General features: G+C 33.1%; 1 protein-coding gene across 2 annotated transcripts; it reads left to right on the top strand.

The window, feature by feature from the left end:
* The first annotated feature begins 1,943 nt into the window (after positions 1 to 1,943).
* On the top strand, positions 1,944 to 22,048 carry LOC145624003 (protein HUA2-LIKE 2-like). 2 transcript variants are annotated; one of them, XM_081676928.1, is made up of 12 exons: positions 1,944 to 2,730; positions 4,361 to 4,437; positions 10,989 to 13,232; positions 13,353 to 13,842; positions 14,396 to 14,504; positions 14,637 to 14,749; positions 14,865 to 15,052; positions 19,760 to 20,273; positions 20,752 to 21,142; positions 21,266 to 21,388; positions 21,492 to 21,547; positions 21,641 to 22,048. In XM_081676928.1, the coding sequence occupies exons 1-11, from the start codon at positions 2,608 to 2,610 to the stop codon at positions 21,515 to 21,517; spliced, it is 4,398 nt and encodes a 1,465-aa protein (XP_081533054.1). In that variant the 5' UTR covers positions 1,944 to 2,607; the 3' UTR covers positions 21,518 to 21,547; positions 21,641 to 22,048. The 2 variants fall into 2 exon arrangements, with proteins under 2 accessions (XP_081533054.1, XP_081533052.1); XM_081676926.1 differs by having other exon boundaries at positions 21,636 to 22,048.
* Positions 22,049 to 22,258: the final 210 nt, after the last annotated feature.

The raw sequence follows: 22,258 nt of genomic DNA, 5'->3' as shown, positions 1-22,258 counted from the left end.
TGGACCCATAAGTTAGACGGGTCAAACATAATCTTCCAACCAAGTTTAGCCAAGAATGTAGAGTTAATAGCATTTGATTTACGAAGACCAAGACCCCCTTAGGATTTAGGTTGACAAATTGTATCCCAAGCAACCATAGGTAAGCCTGCCTTTGCTGGGGACTGCTTCTAAAAGAAACTTCTACTTAAACTATCAAGAGACAAAGTAATTGAAACAGGTAAACGAGTAGTGGTCATAGCATACGAAGGTAGATTGATGTCTTACCTCGTCTGTTAAAACAAGTTGTACTTGTTTAACTTGTTCTTTTAAATTAAAATCACTTACTTTTTTTTTTATTTATTAATATCGGTTGTGGTTATTGATATTTTGTTTTCAATATTAATACAACGAGCATGTATGTTATCAACCTCTGATCTTAATTCACCAATTTGATCTACTATATAATTAAGGACTGGACCAAAATTACTAGTATTTTTAGGAATATGATAATAATGTTTAAAATCAGGTTTCTTACACTCAATAGAAGGAATAGTATACTCTACCTTTACTTAATTATTAACAACTTAGTTTAACTTTTAATTGTATGATTCTGGTACCAATTCTTGTACCTTAACAGTTTCTAATTTATAATAACAGTATTGTCTTCTGAATAATCGATTTTACTTATGCAATAACAGTATGCAAATATAACACTTTATTTCTAATACAAACCTTTAGCCTTTTAATATATAAGTGATACTAAAAAGAGCAAAATGACACCTTGAAAACAATATTGAAGAAACATGTAACATTATTAATTTTATTATAATAAGCTCAAACTTAAAATAACAATATTAAAATAGCAAATAAAGTTTTTCTAACACTAAATGATTTTATTTATTTATTTTTTTCGGCTCTATACCTGGTAGTGGGATATACTTAAGCCTTGTTCTTTTGAGCTTATGGGCAGAGCAGGTTAAATTTCAGCTCAGCAGAGCGGAGCCGAGCCGAACCGAGCCGAGCAGAGAAGATTTCAACATTATTATTAATACTATTATTAATGTTATTATTATTAATGTTGTTTTTGTTGTTGTTGTTATTATTATTATTATTATTATTATTATTATTATTATTATTATTATTATTATTATTATTATTATTATTATTATTATTATTACTACTACTACTACTACTACTACTATTACTATTACTATTATTATTATTATTATTATTATTATTATTATTATTTTTTTTTTTTTTTTTTGAAAGCAAATTATTATTATGATTATTATTATTATTACTACTACTACTATTATTATTATATACGATTTAGGTGAGTGAAAACATAAGTATATGTGTACCATATTTAACATATGTTTATAGTAGAAAGATAAAAGACAACATTTTACTTATATTTATTTCACAAAAATTTTAAAATAAAATGATTTAATGAGTATTAATGATTTTACTTATAAATTTGTCTTAATCTTATATTTTTAACCCTAATAATAATAATAATATACAGAGTACTACTTGAAAACAACTTTTTTTTTTTAATTCTTAAAATGTATGGGAAAATTTGAAAAATAATTCAACTCAATGAACTAACAATCAACACCCACATAAAATGTTTCTACACATTGTGATTCTAATATCAAATGTTTATAAAAGAAATTGTTATAATTATTTATTTTTTTTGAAAGAATTGTTATAATTATTAGAAATTATTAATTAATAATATTATTAAATATTAATTCTTAATAGTTTGAATTATTAAATATTATTATTAATAATTATGATTAATGAATATTAATTATTATTAAAATTATTTTTAAATATTAATAATTATTCAAAATAATAAATTATTATCATCAATACAATATTAAGTATTATTATTGTTGTTACTATTACTTATTATTTAAAAATTAAGCAGAGCAGATTTGTTTTGAGCCTTACTTCATTTTAAATACCCCAACACACACTATAGTAAGTCCAAACTCTAGTAACTTTACCTTCTTAACCTCCATGAGCATTTCCTTCCCCATCCCCCAAAAGGGGAAATTAAAAAAAAAATCTCAGAGCGGCGCACGTTAGCAAACCATCCCCAAAATTAACTCCCCCTCAATTTCCCTTTCTCTAATTGTTTTCACTTTCTCTCTCTTCCCCTCCTCTCTTCTCTTCTGTGTTGTTGTTTAGGGTTATCTGCAACCGCAGTCACTCCCTTTTCTCTCTCCTCCCCTTTTCTTCAATTTCAATTTCACTTTCAATTTTCAAATTCGATTTTGAATTTCCCAATTCAATTTCCCCAAATTTCCTTTCCAATTTTTCTAGGGCTTTTACAACTTTCAATGCCTCGGAATTTCCCGACTTCATCGGCTTCTGGTGTTTCTAGCGACTGTGTTCCTGCTACTCGCTTCTTCGCCAAAGCAGCGAGTGGCCGCATCACTTTTCGAATTATTCTTCGATTTTTTCTTTTCTTCCCTAATTTGATTTTTAATTTGGCATGACATAGAGAGTTTTCTTGCTTCTATACCCCTTTTTTCCTTTTTCTTTTTTGTCAATTGAGAGTGGGGTTTTGAATTTTTGAAATAAATTTTGGGTTTTTGATCGGGGAGAGTTGGTTTTTCTATGGCGCCGAGTCGAAGGAAGGGCGCTAGTAAGGCTGCTGCTGCTGCCGCGGCTCGCCGGCAGTGGAATGTCGGCGATCTTGTTCTTGCTAAGGTCAAAGGTTTTCCGGCTTGGCCGGCTACGGTATGTTTTTCTGCTTTGATCTTCTATTGGGGTTTATGGGTAGTTATAAATCATGGTAATTAGTGGTTTTGCTTCGAATTTTGAATTTTTAATTTCTGGGTTTGATGTTATTTTCTGTGAAATTCAGGGATTTTAGCTTATTAGTTTAATTATTGGATCTTGTGGGTGATTTAAGTTTATGTGGGTTGTTGTTGCTTCTTAATTTTTTGATTGTATGTTCCAGTTTAGGTGCAGAGAAGTTTGCTTTACCCTCTGATTTCTTGTGTATTATTGTGCAATGATGTTGGTTGTGGTTTAAGTGAAATCATACACTTATATGGAACTCGTAGGGTTTCGGTTTCTTGTCAGATCATGATGGTTGATCAATGGAGGTTCATTTTTACTTGTAGAAGTAATCAAAAGGGGAAACTTTCTTCATTAGCGAACATATAGGATTTCAATTAATAAAAATAGTTTAAGGTGTACGAGGAAGCAAGGTTTTTATTCTTTTTTTGCTTAATTTGATGTTTCACTCGGTCTCTTTGCTGTTTTGAAATGTTTTGATGTGATCCTTTAGATTTGTAGAGAGTGTTGGTTCATGGATGTTATTGCTTATGCCTTTATCTACACAATTTCAATTGAAATTAGACTTTTGTTGAGAGAGAAGCATCCTGGTTAGTACCTGTGAATAGGCTATCCACCAATATCGTTTCATGGCTTAAGTATTTCTTGGGTATGACACTTTTTTTGGTTGGATTCAATAGTTGGTATGCAAATCTTGTATTCCAAAATTTATCTTGTTGGCTACCATCCCATAAGAGTTTAGGTTTGTAAATAATTCTTTTCACAAATATAGAAAGTTTAAAACCTGATCATTTAACATGTGTAAGATTTCCTTCATTTATTCGCTAGGTTTTAGGTGCTGCATTGTTATTTTTAAACGGAATAATTTGGGGGCGATGTGATGGATTGATTAAAGTGAAACAAAAATGTGAATTTAGTTGTTTTGTTGATCATGGCTATTGAATGTATTGATAGATGTGTATATACTACCAAATACATGTAAATATGTAATGCTGTTTCTATAGAGATGTTATGTTGGATATACTTGTCATGGATACTTGTATTTAGGTTATATATTACCACTGTTTACCACTGTTTACACGTAATATTTTTCTATAGTGATTTCATGATGGAAGCAACTATTCACAATAAATAGGATTATTTTGTTGATTTGTTATATTTGTGTGATATGTAACAATCATATTACCATAAATGAGGATGTTTTGGTGGTTGTATCAAATCTGAAGAGAAATGTTGACTTTGTTAGGGTTGTGGAGGTTATATTTTGTTCTATATGGAAAGAAAGCATAATTTATAACACGTGAGGGCATTGGGAGATGTTTATTGCCCAAAGGTACATGAGGAAAGCTTGGAAGCTTAAAAAGACTATTTCCTTTTAATGTTGAATTATGGAATTAATGCTTGCATAGTGTTAAAATTTTGAGCTTTGGCATGCTGTACTCATTATTTTCATAATAAATCCCCTTTTGCCTCATTTTTCTTGTTTATTTAAGCTGCCTTGGGCTGTATAATTCTGGTAGTGTGACCTATTGATCACTAACACTTGAATTTTACCTTTTGGTGCTAGGTAAGTGAGCCAGAGAAATGGGGTTATTCTCGTGATTGGAAGAAAGTACTTGTTTATTTCTTTGGAACAAAGCAAATGTGAGTATTTGTTTGATGTTTAAATGTTTGGGATGTGAATTTGAATTTGTTAGACTAAAATGCTTTGGTGTATTTTATTATTGACACTTAGTATCTTGAATGTATTTTTTATGATTTTTTTTTTGACTTTTCACTTGTCTATTGAAGAAATCTCCACCATGATTGGGGCTTGTTTGTTTGGTTGTTAGTTGATGCACAATAGGCTTTAATCATGGGTTTTTGAGTCATCAATATCATGCAATTTACACTTTAGGTGATATGTTTAGGTGTTTGTGTGAGTTATGTATTTATATTAAATGAAATAGCTTTAACCAAGTAGAAAGAGTTAAGCTCTTTTTTTTTTTTTTTTAAATTTTTTTTAAGCAAGGATTAGAAAGAAGAATCACAATTGCTTATAGAGAAAGCACATTTAAAGCTAGAGGCTAATAATTTGGACATCATATAAAGGTTCTTATAATTCGAAGCAAGCCTTAAAGGGAGGCATTTGTATTTTATTATTTTTGTAAAATTTTTAAAAAAACAATTCGTAATGAGCCTTTAATTCTTAGGATCATATTAAAAAATAATATAATAAATTAAAATAAAGGACTAAACATAAATAGTCACTTCCTGACCATGGTAGTGCATGTTGTGTGCTAAGATTTATATAGCATGTGTTATAGCTTGTTTGATAGATGTTAAAACTTTTACTTTTGGCACCATTTTCCATACTAAAATGCTGAATTTTTGTTGTTTACACACCTTTATGTGTAAATGGCCTTCTTTAACAATTCAATTCAACTTGGATAGTCTTGTTTAAGCTCTAAAATCTCATGAAAGTCTTCAAACTAAATCTTGACATATTTAACTTGCCTAATTTAAATTAGGTCAACTAAGATATCTTTTTAAGATTTTTAAATTTTTTTTTTTTTTGTTGTATCTACTTTCAATATTTTGGTTAGACACACTAATATCTTTAATTGTGTGTTAGTAAAAATTATAAATGTTTAATATTTGGACAATATACATTTAAAACAAACCCAACATCTTACATGGTAACATTTTCTTTCAATACTAGCAAAATAAAATTGGTCAAAATGGTGTGTGAATAATGCAAAAAATCAAAATTATTCAATCAAAGTCTTAATCCCATAAGTGGGGTTAGCTACAAGAACCAAAAGTTAGTATTTTTGTAGTCATCAACAAAAATCTTTCTCCTCCATCCCTTATTTTCAAATACCTCTTCCTCATGCAAATCCAAATACTTTCTATCCTTCCTAACTCCTTCTAACCAAGTAATTTCCGGTCTCCCTCTCCCTTGTTTAACCCTTCCATAGTTCTACTCTTCGTACCGATGCACCCTTGGGTCTCCGTCTTATATGCCCAAACCAACGCAGGTGATTTCCCCTTAATTTGTCAGTAATGCCTTGCCACACCCACTTTCTGGTGAATAACCTCATTCCTGATTCTATCTTTTTTCTCTTACTGTGTTCCCGCACATCCAACTTAACACCAACTTGACACGCGCATTTCCGTAACCTTCATCTTTTTAATGTGCTCCTTCTTAGAAGCCCAACATTTTGTAACATTGAGCAACACTAGAATTTCCCCTTAAACTACAAGAGAATGCTTCAGTCACATAACACACAAACACTTCTGCGGCCGTTCTCCATTTAGGCTACCCCGACTTAATCTTGTAGGTCATGTCGTGATCAATGTCACCATTTTTCCTGTATGACTGACCTAAGATACTTAAAACCTTTCACTCATGGTCAAGTTCTTTCCATCCAAACTCACCACATCATCGCTTGTTAAGTTTGTTGTGTGTAATTTAGGATAAAGTGAGTATGTTTTACAATGCTTACATGTCACTGTCATTAGAATTTTTAGAGCCAAGCTCTTATCTTAACAAATTTTTGTAATTAAGTCCAATCTATTTGGTATAATTGCACGTGTAGAACATGTTATTCGAATTGTCGTCGTTTCATCAACATTCTTGTATGCAGATACAAAGTTAGTGGGTTACTCCTATCTTTCATGGGGTATGAAAGTTGATATGTTTTGCAAAATGTCTTAGTGACTTATGAACATCCAATCTTAGTTCTAAAAAGGCGCATGGCGCAGGAGATTTAACCAATTCAGATGCAAGCACCTATAGAAGGCGTGCACCTCATCCAAGGCGCATAACTGAACGCCTTAGTCGCTTTATGTTAAATAGCGCGAAAAATTGATATTTGGATCTAAAAATCTTATAAAGACCATTTTTTTAGTTTTTAAATTAAATCTTATCCAGTGTTAAAAGTATAATTCAAGCAATAGCCCCATGTTAATTTAATGAAAATACTTCAATTTAAACCCCAATTAAAAAATCCTAAATATTAGAAAACCCTAATTTACTGGATGCTGAACAATTGGAGAAATAAATGGGTGTTGCTGAGAGGATAGAACAATCCTCAACACTAGATTAAAGAGGTTTTGTTTATGTTTTTTTTTTCCTTTACGGATGAAGGCCAACTTCCCCATTTGATTTTAGTAACCGCGCGACTACCACCCCTCTTTTCTTAGCACCTCAAATATGAACTGGGACTTTATAAGTTGCTTTTGTTTTGATGCCAAGGATGCTCCAAAGTAGTGGCGTATCCAGGATTCTTATACACGGTATGCACTATAAGTCAATAACACACAATAAAAATTGATATATACGCATCGGTTGATGAGCCATATTTTCTTTCTCAATTATTTATTATTTTTTTTTTGAAAAATAATTATTTATCAATTAATTTACGACTAAGATTTAAGATTGTTTTGTATGAAGTATATATTTTTGACATGATCTTGCAAAAAAAGATTTAAGATTAAATCACTATAATTACATTATTTTTTTACTTGATTGATATAAAAAAATAAAAAATTTCAATCTTAATAAAGGTTTTAAGAATTTACAAGTATTAGTATATCTAAAAAACATATAAAGAAAACAACAACGAGTACTATTATGATTTATAATCCATTAATAATTTAATATGAGATGCTCCAATAGCCCATTAGGTGCTAAGTGCCACAATGATACAAAATTGATAATGTTAGTAAATATAGCAATTGCGCAAGTTAAACATGGCACTTTGCTTAATCTAAATTGTGAATTACCTGCCTTGTTGAATTAATGAACTTTGCGATTTAAATTAATTCTCTATCTAGGCTATGCACATGCATACCCTCAATGCATTTTGTGTATCCGCCCATGCTCCAAAGTGATTAAAGCAATTCTTGCATATATGAAAAATTCATTTTAACTTGAGTAAGTTTCATAATATTATACTACCTCCGTTGTTTTTTAGTTATTAGTTGACACGTTTTGACTTTAGCACTATTCACATACTTTTCATGTTTTGTGATTTATGTGTGAAGAAAAATGTTGTCAAGTGGGATCTTGTTAGATTCGTCACAATGTATATTTTCAAAATATAACTTTTTATAATTTTTATTTATCGATAATTAAAGATATTAACGATTGAATATGTGCATTGACAAATGTGACTAAAGAAATGTGAACTAAGAAGAAATAGAGGAAGTATATACTGTTTTACCTTTATTTTTCCAAAAAGAATATTTGTTAGCCTTGTTTGATAAGGTATTTTAGGCATGTTAGGACTCGTTCTCTTTAGCTTATTTTCAGTCAACTCAACTCCAATAAGTTCAGTTCAATTCTTAATTTCCTTCTCTCATAAAGTAATCAATTCAGTTTAGCTCAGCTCCAATAAGTTTTCATCTCAGTTCATCAGTAATCACAACAGGCCCTTAGGATGTGTTTTAATTACTTGATTTTACATATTAGAACTAATTTGTGCTTACCTAAACTTATTAGAACTTATTTAATTGTAAATTGAACTTGGTAGCCCTTAGACACCCTTAGTAAAACTTGTTTTCCCTGAATTTGAACTTATTAACTCCTATTAGAGCCTATTCTAATTTAAGCTATTGTAAATTATCAACCCTTATTTGAACATCTATTTACGATGAGTTAAATAAGTGTATCACACCATGTACTAATTCTCCATCACTCATGCTAGACATGTGTGTTTCTATTCACGTAGAGGAGCTTCTAGAATTGTGCCAGAATAAATATAAAACTTGCTCACAGGATGTAACCTCTTTACGGAGAGGCTTTAAACAGGCTACCCCCTTGTATCATATTATCAAATTATGATTAAAGTAATACAGTTTCCCATATATGGTCCAAACAAAACTTATTAGCTTTGTTGTCTAAATGAAATCTGTAATATTGTCTTCCTAACAGTATCCAATGTACACCTTTGTACCTTTGATCATATATATCTGCATATATGCATTGGTTTTAACAATTAAATGTTGTTCGTTTGAATATACTGATTAGATAAACCTAACACGATCCACTATTATTGTTTTAATCATATCCAAAATCTATGTAGTTTGACAACCACAAAACCATATTTTTAGCTAAGAAGTAAATTCATGTGATGCATATCCTTATGTGTATACTTTTTTCATCCTCTTGTAGATGCCCTTTTTCCCTCTCCTTATTAGGCATCTTGAACTTCTTCCTTTTTAAGTTGTCTCTTTACCATATTTTATAATATCTTGTTCCTGACATCCTCCCTTTATAGCCTTCTATTTAGAGATGCTATATGAGTTACGTGATTGCTGCGGAGATGGCAAATTGTCTTTATGTTAGCACCTAAGATGATTTGTAATCTGCAATCTTCTTTCTACTTGTGATGATAATCCAATTTGCGTGTTTGAAAAATTGCAAATTAAATGTTGACGTAATAGTTTTCTGGCCTTCAATTGAAATTGCTCCTTTGTTTTAGAAGATTAGTAAAAGTGAGATTAATGAAAGGATACTAAGCTGGTATATCTGATGCTGGAAGGAAAGGCTGACATTATTAATAATGCCGTGATGACATACAATTAAGAGTGATAGTGACAACAGAAATCTTTTATTCAAGCTAATTGATCTTGCATGAATTTTTCCAGAGATTTAAGGTAGTCAGGTAGGAATATAGATGCTCAAAGCAAGGAGCTTAATTTAAGCATGTATGTGGCTGGAGAGGTGGGCGTTGATAATTTAGGGTTCGTTTGGCATTGTTGTGGTTTTCTGTTTTTTGGTTTTTTGTTCTCTAAAAGTATATGATATGAGTCCCATAATGAATCAAAAATTATATAAACTTATTAAAATTATGATAATTATGAAAACTGACAATAGAAAAGTGGAAACTCCTTTTTCTTGTTTCCTGTTGTTGGTTTTCAAAAAAACAGGAAACTGAAAACTAAAACTGATGCCAAACAAGCCCTTTGTTATTTATCATTATTTTTTTTTCCAGTTTTGATTTTATTCAGAACAAAGATGGTTTTTATTTTAAATATTGAAGCTTTGTTTTTTCTTAAAATCTTTTCACAAGAGTATCAAGGATGTTGATCAAATGATCTCATTATTAAAATTGTTGGAAATGCACTAAAACCCTTTTTGAAATATTTTGTACAATTATAGCATTATTTGGTGATTACAAGCTACTCTTGAAAGCCTTCTTTACTCTCTTTTGTCTATTTCTTTGTTTAATTTATCATTATTTTTTTTTCCAGTTTTGATTTTATTCAGAACAAAGATGGTTTTTATTTTAAATATTGAAGCTTTGTTTTTTCTTAAAATCTTTTCACAAGAGTATCAAGGATGTTGATCAAATGATCTCATTATTAAAATTGTTGGAAATGCACTAAAACCCTTTTTGAAATATTTTGTACAATTATAGCATTATTTGGTGATTACAAGCTACTCTTGAGAGCCTTCTTTACTCTCTTTTGTCTATTTCTTTGTTTATTTTACAATAGGCGGTATACATCCTCCAAGCTAGTTATTCCTTTTTGGAATATCCCAAAATCTGACATACTATATCTAAATTTATCTTTCATTTATTTATATTCTATATACTCTATAGTTTTGAGTATTACGATGTTACATGTTGAGCTGTGGGAAAAATTGTTGATGTGAGCGGATAACTAATTCTTTTTTCTGAACCTTTCTACTCTAAGGCTAATAATAAATTAATTTGATTTGGGTATTTTTTTGTAAGCGTCAAATCTATGCATACATTTTGGGAATGCTGGATAGCTTTAGTTTAAAAAAGAAAGAATACCAAACACAAACGAGAGTATGGAAGCTTGTAGAAGTGATAAATTTTTTGGGAAACAAATATGTGTGTTTTTGTAAGTGTTGTTTCCAGCCTTTTGTATATTATGACAAGTTTTGGTCCACTTTAAAACAGAACGGGTATGCAGAGCGCAATTTACTGCCTAATTATGTTACATTAGTCTGTTTTACCATACCAGTACACGTGTTCTCACTATGCAGTTCATGGGGAGGGGAGGGGGACACTTGTTAGGTAACACTGGTCTTGACATGAGGGCAAGTTGTATGCTCTTTGTATTGACCTTGTTTTGGTGAGTTCATATTTGAACAGCTGCGTTTAATTTAGTTTGATTGTGTATAGAATGCATTTTAGAATTGTAATTGTGGTGATCTTCTTCCTTAAATGCAGAGCCTTCTGCAACCCTGCTGATGTGGAAGAATTCACAGAAGAGAAGAAAGAATTTCTTCTGGGAAAGCGCCAAGGAAGAGGTGCTGATTTTGTTCGAGCTGTGCAGGAGATTGTTGATTGTTATGAGAAGTTAAAGGAAAATAATCAGAATGATCGGCTGAGGTCTGGCGGTGCTTCTGCTGAAAATGCTGTAACTGATGATCTTAATGCATCTAATGCAAGAGTTCCTGATGCAACACATAATTCCACTGTGAAATCACCTAATTCTTGTAGACCAAAAGATGAACCAGGTACTGCTTTGGAAGATGTTGGAGCGCTTACAGAAGTAGAATCAACGCAGCAAACTGTGGCATCAGAAGAACAGGATAATAATGCTGCTGGACCCAGCTTTTCCATGCCTAATACTTATACTTTGAGAAAAAAGTCTAGAAGCAGTCAGCCTCAACGGTCTGCTAACAAAAAGAAAGTGTCTGTTCAAAGGTCCAGAAGTTCCCTGAGATTTCATTCGCGTGGTCTACAGAATGGTGATTTGAAATGTTGTGATAGTAATCTTTTGGATGATATTGGTTTAAATGGATTTTTAGATGGTCCATTGAGAAGAGCCAAGAGGAGTAAAAGATCACCTGATCTGAATGTTCCCAGTGTTGAGGATTCACCCATCTGTAATTCCAATGGAACCGTTGAAGATAATGGATCTGAAATTGCTATGGCTGACTCTGAGAACCTTAGTAATAATGATGGTAGTGCCATTGAATCTGACCATAAACGTGAACAATTAGATTTTTTCAGTGAAGGTTTTGAAAGAGGTCTTGAATTGAGCAGAAGGCTTGATTTTCATGCAAAGACTGTTGTTGTGAGAAAAAAAAGGAACTCAGGAAGAAAACGAATTCAAAATGATGTTCTAGAATCTACTTCAAGATCTGATCATGAAGTTAGTAATGAGTTACGGGTCCTAAAAGATAATATGGCGTTGCCATCCTTGTGTGGAAAATTGATTGAAAATCATCACAAGGATGAAAGTGATGAACACTTACCCCTAGTAAAGCGCGCTAGAGTTCGAATGGGAAAAATGCTAGCTGAAGAGCATCAGCAGCTTGATTTTCTTGTGAAGGCTGAAGAAAAATCCTTAGGGTCTGTTCCAGTTAGTGCTTGTAAGGTAGCAAGCACTTCCTTGAGCTGTGATGATAGCCATCCGCCTACAAGTACTTCCTTGAACTGTGATGATATCCATCTGCCTAAAAGTACTTCCATGGATTATGATGATATCAGTCCACCTAAGGATTTGTTAACTGTGAATGAACTAATTGTGTCGTCGCCTGTGGATAATGTTCTAAAGGTTGCAGAGGATAAGTCACAGACTCAAAAGGAAATTGACTCCTGTGTTGTAAATGAGCCGGTAGCATTTTCACCGGTGAATAATTGTATCCACATTCCTGAAGATAAGCCTCAGCTTTTGAAGACTAAGACAAATCTCCCGTTTGGCTGTGTCTTTGATGGTGAAGCTGCCTTACCTCCATCTAAGCGCCTTCATCGAGCCTTAGAAGCCATGTCAGCTAATGCTGCTGAAGAGAGTCAAACACCAGTTGAAACCGAAGTGTCTCATTTCCCTCTTGCTGAGATTAACTCTGATATGCATGAGAGTGACGAAGCAGGCAATGACCTGGAATCACATCACGATTCCTTGAACTGTAATAATACTTTCCATGATGATTGTGCTGGACCTTCTAACATTTCTGATCCAACCAGTTATGAAGTAATAACCACGTCATTTCAAGACGTGTCTATGTTGGATTCACCTCACAGGATTTCGGACTCTGAAAAGACTGAATCCAAAGATAATTCTAAGGAAGTGACTGTTTGTTTAGAAAATAAAGATCCCAGTGGGACAGAGATCACTATTGTGTCTGACGATATCCTCCCAGAGGCTTCACAAGCCTTTTTAAGCAGTGTTCCTGAGTCAGGGCTGTCAGAATCACTGTCTACTGTACTAACTCAGCCTCACTTGGAGGTCTTAAGTAAGGTAGGGGAAGAAGAAATGGATGAATGTGGGACAGAATGTAACAAGCCTGAGAATAAGCTGCAATCTGGAAAGGAAGTAAACTCTGAATTAGGGGAAGATAAAGATACAAATGTTGGATGCAGTAATGGTACTACTGTAGGTCTCTGTAATGGAAAGGCTGAAAATTTTGCAACAAATGAAAATTTGAAGGTTGTAATGACCAAAATGACTGAAGCTGTTAGTTTGTAAGTAATTTTGCTGATCACTTTTTCCTCATTTGTTGCTCATTTTATTTTCTTTAAGTTTTGCATCTCTGGGGCTGGTTTATCTCATTAATTGTATGCTACTTTGGCTTGTAATCTCAGATGTGAAACTCTGAACGAAGTTGAAAGTACAACAGATGTAAGAATGGATGCCTCTTCATCACCGCCATTGAATGCTTCACAACAAATATGTCATGATGCAGTATCTGGTGGCCGGTCAAATGATTTAAATGATGATAGTAAAACTACAATTACCCTTCCCGCTGAAGTAGAAAAGCAGAAGCATGTTTCTCATTTAAACAACCTTATAGCTGCCTCAGATAACAGTTATCATTCTCTGCGTAGGGAGGGTGAAGCCATTGATGCCAAGTTACCTCTTGCCAGGCTAGCTGCAGATGCTTCTGAAAGTAAAGTTTTAGATGCTGATATGTGTCTTCAGGTTAAGTCAGGGGAAAGAACTAATCTAGCAGAAGTAAAAGCTACTCTTGCTTCGCTTGAATTTTCACTTGGGATTTTGACTAGAACTAAAGAGAGCATAGGCAAGGCAACTCGAATCGCAGTTGATTGTGTAAAATTTGGCAGTGCTGTTGAGGTATGATCAACTCTCAAATATTTTATTTTAATGATCTTTGTGAACTTGTTAGCTGCATATGGTTGAAGTTTTCTTGCTATTTCTTTTCTTATTTATTTCTGTATGGGGGTTTACATGTATATAGTTGTCTAGAAAATATTTTTTAATTTTCAAACCGGAAGTCCAAGCTCAGAGGCACAGGTGTATGATAGAAGGTTGCTTTCGTTTAAAATAATGTATAATATACTCAGTATTCAGTACATTTACATTCTGCTTTTGTTGAAATCTGGTCCCACATTTAGCTCAATAGCCGAACATCATAAATGTTGATTCTGCTGTAACAATGTCATGATGGGTTAAGTGATAGCCATATTGTCTCAAAGGTTCAGTCAGTTAATTTATACATGTATGAAGAGTTGGATTTTTTTTAATAGTTATAAACTAATGGCACTGTTTTTGAGGACAATAAATTGTGAATTTTAGATTATCACTTTTTGATGGATGGAGTTTTATAAATTTTATCTATATTTGTAGTTTTTAGAGGTATTACAGTGTTGACTAAGAGTTTGAGTAGGTGGTAGATCTTCTTGCTCTCTATTTGGAGAAAGAGTCAAGCATGCGCCGGCGAGTAGATCTATTCTTCCTTGTGGATTCTATTGCTCAATGCTCTCGAGCTTTGAAAGGTATATTTTTATCACTATTACTGTCATGCAAGTACTTTTGCTTGTTTCCATAATTAAATGTAGCATGATTGCTTGCAATGCCTTGTTGTGGGTTTTTTTTTTGGCTTTGTGAATTAAAATTTCTGTGTCCAGGTGAAGTTGGTGGTACATATATATCTGCTGTCAAAGAAAACCTTGCACGCATGTTGTCAGCTGCTGCTCCACCTGGTCAAGCTGGGAGAGAAAATCGTAGGCAATGCTTGAAGGCAAGTTTAACAACAACAATTTTTTACCCAGCTTATGTTGAGTTCAGTTCTGGTTATCTGCAATTGTAATACTATCATAAGCATGGTCAATCTTGACATCTATCTTCTGTTTCAGGTCTTACGGCTTTGGCTAGAAAGAAGGATCCTCCCAGAATCCATTATCTGTCAACATATACGGGAGCTTGACTCACTTAATTGTTCCTCTTCTACTGGTGGCTATTCTCGTCGCATGTCAAGGACAGAGAGATCATTTGATGATCCTTTACGAGACATGGAAGGCATGCTGGTAGATGAGTATGGGAGGTAACATTCTACTCTCTGTCCACATCTGTACATGTGATTAATTTTCTTAGTTGAATAAGTTCTCCATTTTTTCTTTTCATAGTCAATTTTTCTCTAGATAAGAACGAGTTGCCAAAAACCTGTTTAAATTGTGTATGCATTGTGTAAAAAGATAGTACAACTTCCATTTACAACTTATGTATGATAAGATTATTTATATTAATATAACATATTTCCTCTGTTTCTCTATACTTGCAATATATTCTTTTAATGAATGTTTCAACAATACTTGCAAGTTGCAACACCCATAAAAACTAAAAAGACTGTATTTATATTGGAATGTAATAATGGTCTAAGTTATACCTAAAAGTCTTGAAGAATCCCGATATTCAGTGGGACTATAATTCTAGGTCGTCAATGGAATGCTGTTCACTGGCTAAGTTGCACATAAATGTTCCAATTGTGCATTTTACCATTCTTGAAACTCTTGGAATAGCTTAGGGAGAAAGTAATAAATTGTGGAGGTCCTAAAATTGCTTCTGAAGCTCTGAGACTGTTGAAACAGTAAGAGGGATAAAATATTCTCGTAGATAATAGCTAGAGGTGGCTTAAATGCTTTTAAAAGCATACAGACTTTTACATCCTCAAGGCCTTGTATGACTTGGCATAGTAGCGAGTCTTCAGGGATTGCACATTTTCACATAACATTATATTTTTTTTCTTTCTTAAAAATTATAATTAGCAACAATAGCGATACTTAATTGGAATAAACAGATTTGTTCACTGGTGGCTGGTTGTCGTTGGGAGGCTTGCTCTCCTAGATTAACACTTGTGGTTTTCAGCCACCTTTACATGAGAACCTCGAATTCCATCTACTCTTCCAAATTTTTAGTTTCTATTCATCAATTGCCACGAATGCACCTTTCTTTTTTTGACAAAGGATCCAATTTTTTGGGAGTTTGTAAAAGCGTCAGATTTGAGAATGATTTCATGGTTGTCGTTTGAAAACTGTCATCCAAAATTTTTAAACATTAACGGTTAAGATTTAATGAATTTTCAATTATTTTTAAATGTTGATTTATTAATTAAAAATCAATTTAATTATTTACTATTAAAAAAATATTTTATTTTTCTGATTTTTAATTATATTTTTTAATAATTATAACTGAATTTCATAAATTAATTTGAAATAAAAATTGCAAATTAGAATAATTTATTTTTGTTGGAATATTTCCTTTAAATTATTAGTGCCTTAGTGGTTAGTTAACTCTTAATGTTAGTGGAGTCATAATAGTAGTGGATTAATTTATTGGGTTAATGTTAGCATGATCAATGATCATGGGATCTAGCTTAGTTATTTTGCACTATATATATGTTGTTATGTAATATGTTTTTTAATGGATTTAATACAACTTTTATTAGTCATTCTTTCCCTTCTCTCATCTCTATTTAGAATTTTATCAATTTTCAAAAATTTAATTGAATATCTAAAATAAGGAAAATGAATTCTAATTAATTTAACATGTAAAACAGTTCAATAATTAAATCACAAATGTCTAATTTTAAATGTTATGGTAGTCATTTTTCAATGACTATTGTAAATTGTTCACATTATTGTTGAATGTTCACAAATTTGAAGAATCTCATACTGATATGGTAAGCTTTTGTTTATTTATGTATTTAAAGAGTTGCACCCAACCTCTTTATACTTCTTTCGTTTCAGAATACTTGCAACCAAGTTCTATTTAACACATTTTAACAAAGAGATTGTAAAAGGTTAATCAATCAATCAAAAGCCTTAATCCCATAATTGCGGTCGACTACATGAACTAAAAGTTATTATTCCGTATTGTCATTCATAAAAATCTTCCTCCTCCATCCCATATGATCAAATACCTCATTCTCGTGCAAATCCATATGTTTCATATCCTTGCTAACTCCTTCCACACCAAGTCATTAGATTGGAGAAGGTTAATGGACAATTAAATTACGTTGCTTTTAACTTTTTAAATCCAATACACTCTCTTACCAGTGTTGTAGTTATATAGACTAACTAATACTTCCTCTGTTCTTTTTTACTTGACCTGTTTCTTTTATCACGCTTGCTAATGCACAAGTTTAACCATCAATAATTTTAATACTCTATAAGTAAAAATTATAAAAGTTATATGTTGTGATATAGTACTTATTTAGACGATTCTAACAAAATCTTACATGAATATGTTTTTCTTTACCTATAATTCACAAAAGACGGTCAAAGGTGGGTTGGTGAATAGTGTAAAAGTCAAAGCGGGTCAAGTAAAAAAGAATGTAGGAAGTATGTTTGTTTACCCTTTAAAAATCTTTCTCAAAATGCCTACTGAGATGTTTGTTTGCAAATATTAGGAAACAGAGGAAGTATATTGTAAATATTGGATGACTTGCATGCATGTTGGAGTCAAATATGGTTACATAATTCACAAGCTTATTTATTTATTTAATTTTTTGTTGTTGCTTCTGCTGGTTTTGTGTTGAAATTAAGAGCTCTGATGAAATTGTGGTTAGTTTTCTTATCTAATTGTTACATATATTAGTTTCATGCTATGAGATGTTGGCTTCATCACCTCAAGTGTGAGGCGCTTGCTTTTTTTGTATTTATGTGTGTGTCTCTGTGTGTGTGTGTGTGTGTGTGTGTGTTTTTTTTTTTTTTTTTTTTTTTTTTTTTTAATTTCCTCAATTCCCTCTTGCTTCTCACCTCCTTTGAAACCTACTCTTCAAGAAATAGCATTTAATATTGTATTTTTGCAAAGCTTGGAGTCCAAAACATCTAGATTGGTTTTTGCTAAAAAGTTGCGTCTTAATGGTATTAGGCTCAAGGCATAACTTAGCGATGGGGTGAGTCTGGGCTTTAAGAAAATACCTCATTTTGTAGTATACGGTAGGAGTTGTGGGACCCATTTATTGCCTCACATATTTTATTAATGCGAAATAGAGAAAATCTAATTTTGAAACTTGATGAGTTCATATTTTCTGTCAATTAAATTCTAACAAGGTTTTACTATTCAAATTATCCATAATGTTGTTTTATTAGCTTCATTGTATTATATTAAAATTTATAATGAAATTTGTGCATTGACATATGTGGAAGTCAACATGCTGCATGTATTGGGAAACATATGAAGTTTAACTTTATTCTAGGTTTCTAACTTGCTATACTAATTTTACTAAAGTTGGGAGTCCCAACCTTTAGAATTTAGGGAAAAGAGCTTTAATGGATAGAGGGTCAAAGATAATGAATATGGTTGAAATCAAAGAAAAAAAATGAGGACTATAAGGGGGGGGGAGGGCGGGGGGATTGCTATGTTATGATATCTGACGATTTTTATTAATATAAGTCTATAACAAATATGACTTTAAATCTTAGTAGAAGTATATTTTATAGGGTCTAATGCAAACTGCCACTTTCAAAAGTATATTACACGTGTACTACTAAAAACATATAAATAGCTTTGGTCTTTATGCTGAAAGGCCCAAACCACTAAATGCCTTTGCTAAGCAGAGCTTGCATTGGATTACAAATTTACAATGTGAAAGATGCTCACAGGATGTAGTTTTGTTTAATTAATTCTTTATCTGAGTAAGGGAAGTAGTTATCTCTTAGATATATGGCTTCATCTGTATTATAGCACAAAATGAAACCAGTTGATAGAAACAATAATGGTGATTGCTAACAGTGTATAAGCTGATCCCAATATGGTTTGTTGTGCTACTAACTAAATTTTAAATGCAAGAATAAAGCAAGGAGGAGGAGTTTGATTGATTATAATTTGGAAATTACAGCCAAGTAAATGATAATTCACATGTGATAGATGGATCTTCTTCCAATTTAGCTTAATTAAGCTAAATTAAAACATTCGTTCAGTATTTAAAATATTTCCATGCATCTAATATTACTCCAACTAACTTATTAACCTCGAGACACTAACTGAATTATATTGCACTACCTAATATTTTCTCCTTTCATTGAATGGTTAATTTATAGCGGTTGCCTTCAATTTGTTAAATTTGCGGTTTTGTTTTCTTGATGGAAGGAAGATAAGTGGACTAATGGCATGATTTTTAATGGAATTTTACTTAATTGGCTATTTATCTGGCCAAATATTGAACTTTAGCTGAGTTGGTCCCTTGACAATTTTGGTAAATAGTCGTATTGCATTTAGTTTGGATCCTTTAGCTGCAGAGGGACAAAGCGCAGGAGAGTTATTTCCCTTCCTCTCTTTACTTCCTTTCCCTTCTATATTGCTATCCTAATGTTAGAGTGCATGGAGTCCTTTGGGTATTGTAGAGGCACCAAATGGAACCAGATTATGGTTGAAGGGTAATTTGAAGCCTTTTTTAGTGATGATTCTTAATTTTATGTGCTCACTTTGGTTCATTGATGATAGTTTCCATGTTGATCCTCATAATTTTTTTTTGAGGGGAATGAAGGGGGATGTCCTATTAATTTGTTAAATATGCGATAATATATGATGAAAGGAAGAAAAGGGGAATAAGGCATGATCTCTAACAAAATATTTCACCATTGGACTCAGTAATTATCTGGACAAATTTTGAATTCTAGCAGCATTGGTCCCTTGAAAACTTTGGTTAATGTTGCTAGTGATAAATTTTTAGTGTTTAATTTATCTTTTAGCTGCAATGTGCTGAATGGTAAAGATATTAAATGGTTTTTTTCCCCATCTTTTTCAGCAATTCAAGTTTTCAGCTTCCTGGATTTTGCATGCCCCGTATGCTTAAGGAAGAAGATTATGGGAGTGATTCTGATGGAGGGAGTTTTGAGGCTGTAACTCCTGAGCATGATTCTAAATATCAAGAGCCGCAGCCGCAGGAAAAGACTCCTGCGACTGCAACCGTGAAGCACAGACATATCTTAGAGGATGTTGATGGCGAGCTTGAAATGGAGGATGTGGCGCCCTCAAGTGATATTAAAATGGATCCAACTGCTTCTGCTGCCACTGCTACTTCTACTGCTACTGCTACTTCTCTTGATGCACACAATTGTAAAGAGCAATTTACCTCATTTGTTCCACCATTACCTCATGATGTTCCTCCTCGAGCACCTCCTTTACCTTCATCCCCACCCCCACTCCCACCTCTGCCACCACCGCCGCCACCCCCGCCACCACCACCGCCACCACTTGCTCCTAATGTCTCTAATGTGCCTCATATGGATGTTGATTCACAGCTTCATGTTGGTAGAAATGTAAGTTTAAAACTATATATGCAATTTAAGATGTTTTATTTTACCCCCTCCCTTTTGTGCTCCTTTTATTACCTGATGGTGGGTCGGTTGTGTACATCCCCTCATCTCTTAATTTTTTTTTTTTTTTTTTTTTTGAAATTTTCTTTTCTTTTCTTTATTTTTGTATTAGGTTTTTTCCCTTAAAAGTTATACTACGTATATCATATATTGTTTATTGTGTCTTGTGTGTGTAGTTTGGGTGGGAATGGGATGATAGAGTGTATATTATGCAGACCCTTACAATACAGTCTTTTGTGATTTATAGTGATTGGGGTTATGAGGTTCTGAGATTTAGGATCCTTTTGCACTCGAAAACCTTCTTATTGACTTACCCTTTGGAGTGATCTATTTTATTCTCTTATTTCAAGTTTCTCTATGGATGTATTATTGTCATTAGTTATTGATTTATAATTTGATGCCTGTATCTCTTTGGTTGCAGAATATGCAAGAAGCAATGTCAGCACGACCTCCGGTTTCCGGAATGCACCATCCAATGCAGATGCCTACATCAACTAGCTGCTCTTACAATTCCTATCCTGTAATGCATAATCATGTGGCACCAGGGAATAATCTTCAACCGATGGATGGGAATTTGTACGGTAAAGCTTATAATGCCAGGCCACCATATCCATCCTCATCCAATCAATTTTCTTACCTTCAGCCAGATCAACAAGTCCGGCCACAAAGGGAGATTGCACCCCCACCCTACTATGACCGGTCCCGCTTTGCTCAAAATGTAGATGGTGGCCAATTTTATGGAGACCACGATGTTAGGCAGCCGAGACATGAGTTGACAGACAGCTGGGGATATTCTAGACCTCCATACCCCAGTAAGACAGCCAAGTACCTTGAAATTTAATAATCTACGATTTATTGGTGTTTTGAAGACACTATAATATTGTTTTTGGGATCTATGCATTTCCAGATTCCTAACTTGTGTCCAACATTTTCAGGTCCATGTGAACCAATGAGACCACCTAACCATGGGTGGGGATTTCCTCCTCGTCCAATGCACCATGGAAATCACATGTCTGGTGGACCGCCTTGTGATGGTAGTATACCAGTGGCTGCAAGAGGTTTGTGCCATGTCTTCATTTTTCACTTGAGTGTTTGGTCCTGCTTTGATTTTGCTATTTCTTAGTTTCCTATGTTCGGGTGATTAAAAGACTCTTGTTGCAGCTCCTGGCTATTGGCGACCAAGATGAGCATTGTAGTATAGCTAATTGGCAACGGCTGTAAGTGTTGGCATAGCTCAAATTGTTAACATGTTTTCATTTTGCTGTTGTATAATTTATAATAATAAATTTCTTCTCTATTGTTCAGTTTAGGCAGAAATTTTTGGTCCAGATAATCTGGCTTTTGTGCAAAGGATTGAGGGACTCCTTGATGTGCAATATAATTCCAAGTTGCAAATACTGAGGATGGGCCCTTTGTTTCCTTGTATATAAACATGTATCTCAGTCACATTTGATTTTTACTCTTTGCACTGTATCGCCCAATGACGTATGGACTGTTATCTGATCCTGCTCAGCATGTATCATTCATAGTTCATCCTCCTCCCAAAGATGAGTTAGCATTAGTGTTAGTGCCGAAATACAAGGAAGCCCTCCTTAGGAAAGTGTTAAATTTTTGGGGCTGCTGTAATACATATCTGATTTATCTATTTGCAGTCGATATATGCACAGTTGTAAAGAAATTTTGTTTATAAATTTAATATATGCTCGAAGATCCCTTTATAGGAGTGGATGTGTTATCAGTTGGATTTGATCAATTACAAGGTAAGTTTTCAGGGTACATATGAGGGGGTTGGGTGGAGAATTGAAGTTTAATGAGAAACACTTTGATAGATCAGCCTTCTTTTTTTTTTTAACTGTAATATGAAAGTTTCACTCATAAAGTTGGAAAGATATTATCATAGGTAGAGAGAATTTTTAGCTTTGGCCTTT

This window comes from Chenopodium album, chromosome 3, assembly GCF_948465745.1.
Source record: "Chenopodium album chromosome 3, dcCheAlbu1.1, whole genome shotgun sequence".
NCBI classification, from domain to species: domain Eukaryota; kingdom Viridiplantae; phylum Streptophyta; class Magnoliopsida; order Caryophyllales; family Amaranthaceae; genus Chenopodium; species Chenopodium album.
The sequence above is the reverse complement of the archived record's forward strand: the minus strand, read 5'-3'. Positions and strand labels throughout refer to the sequence as shown.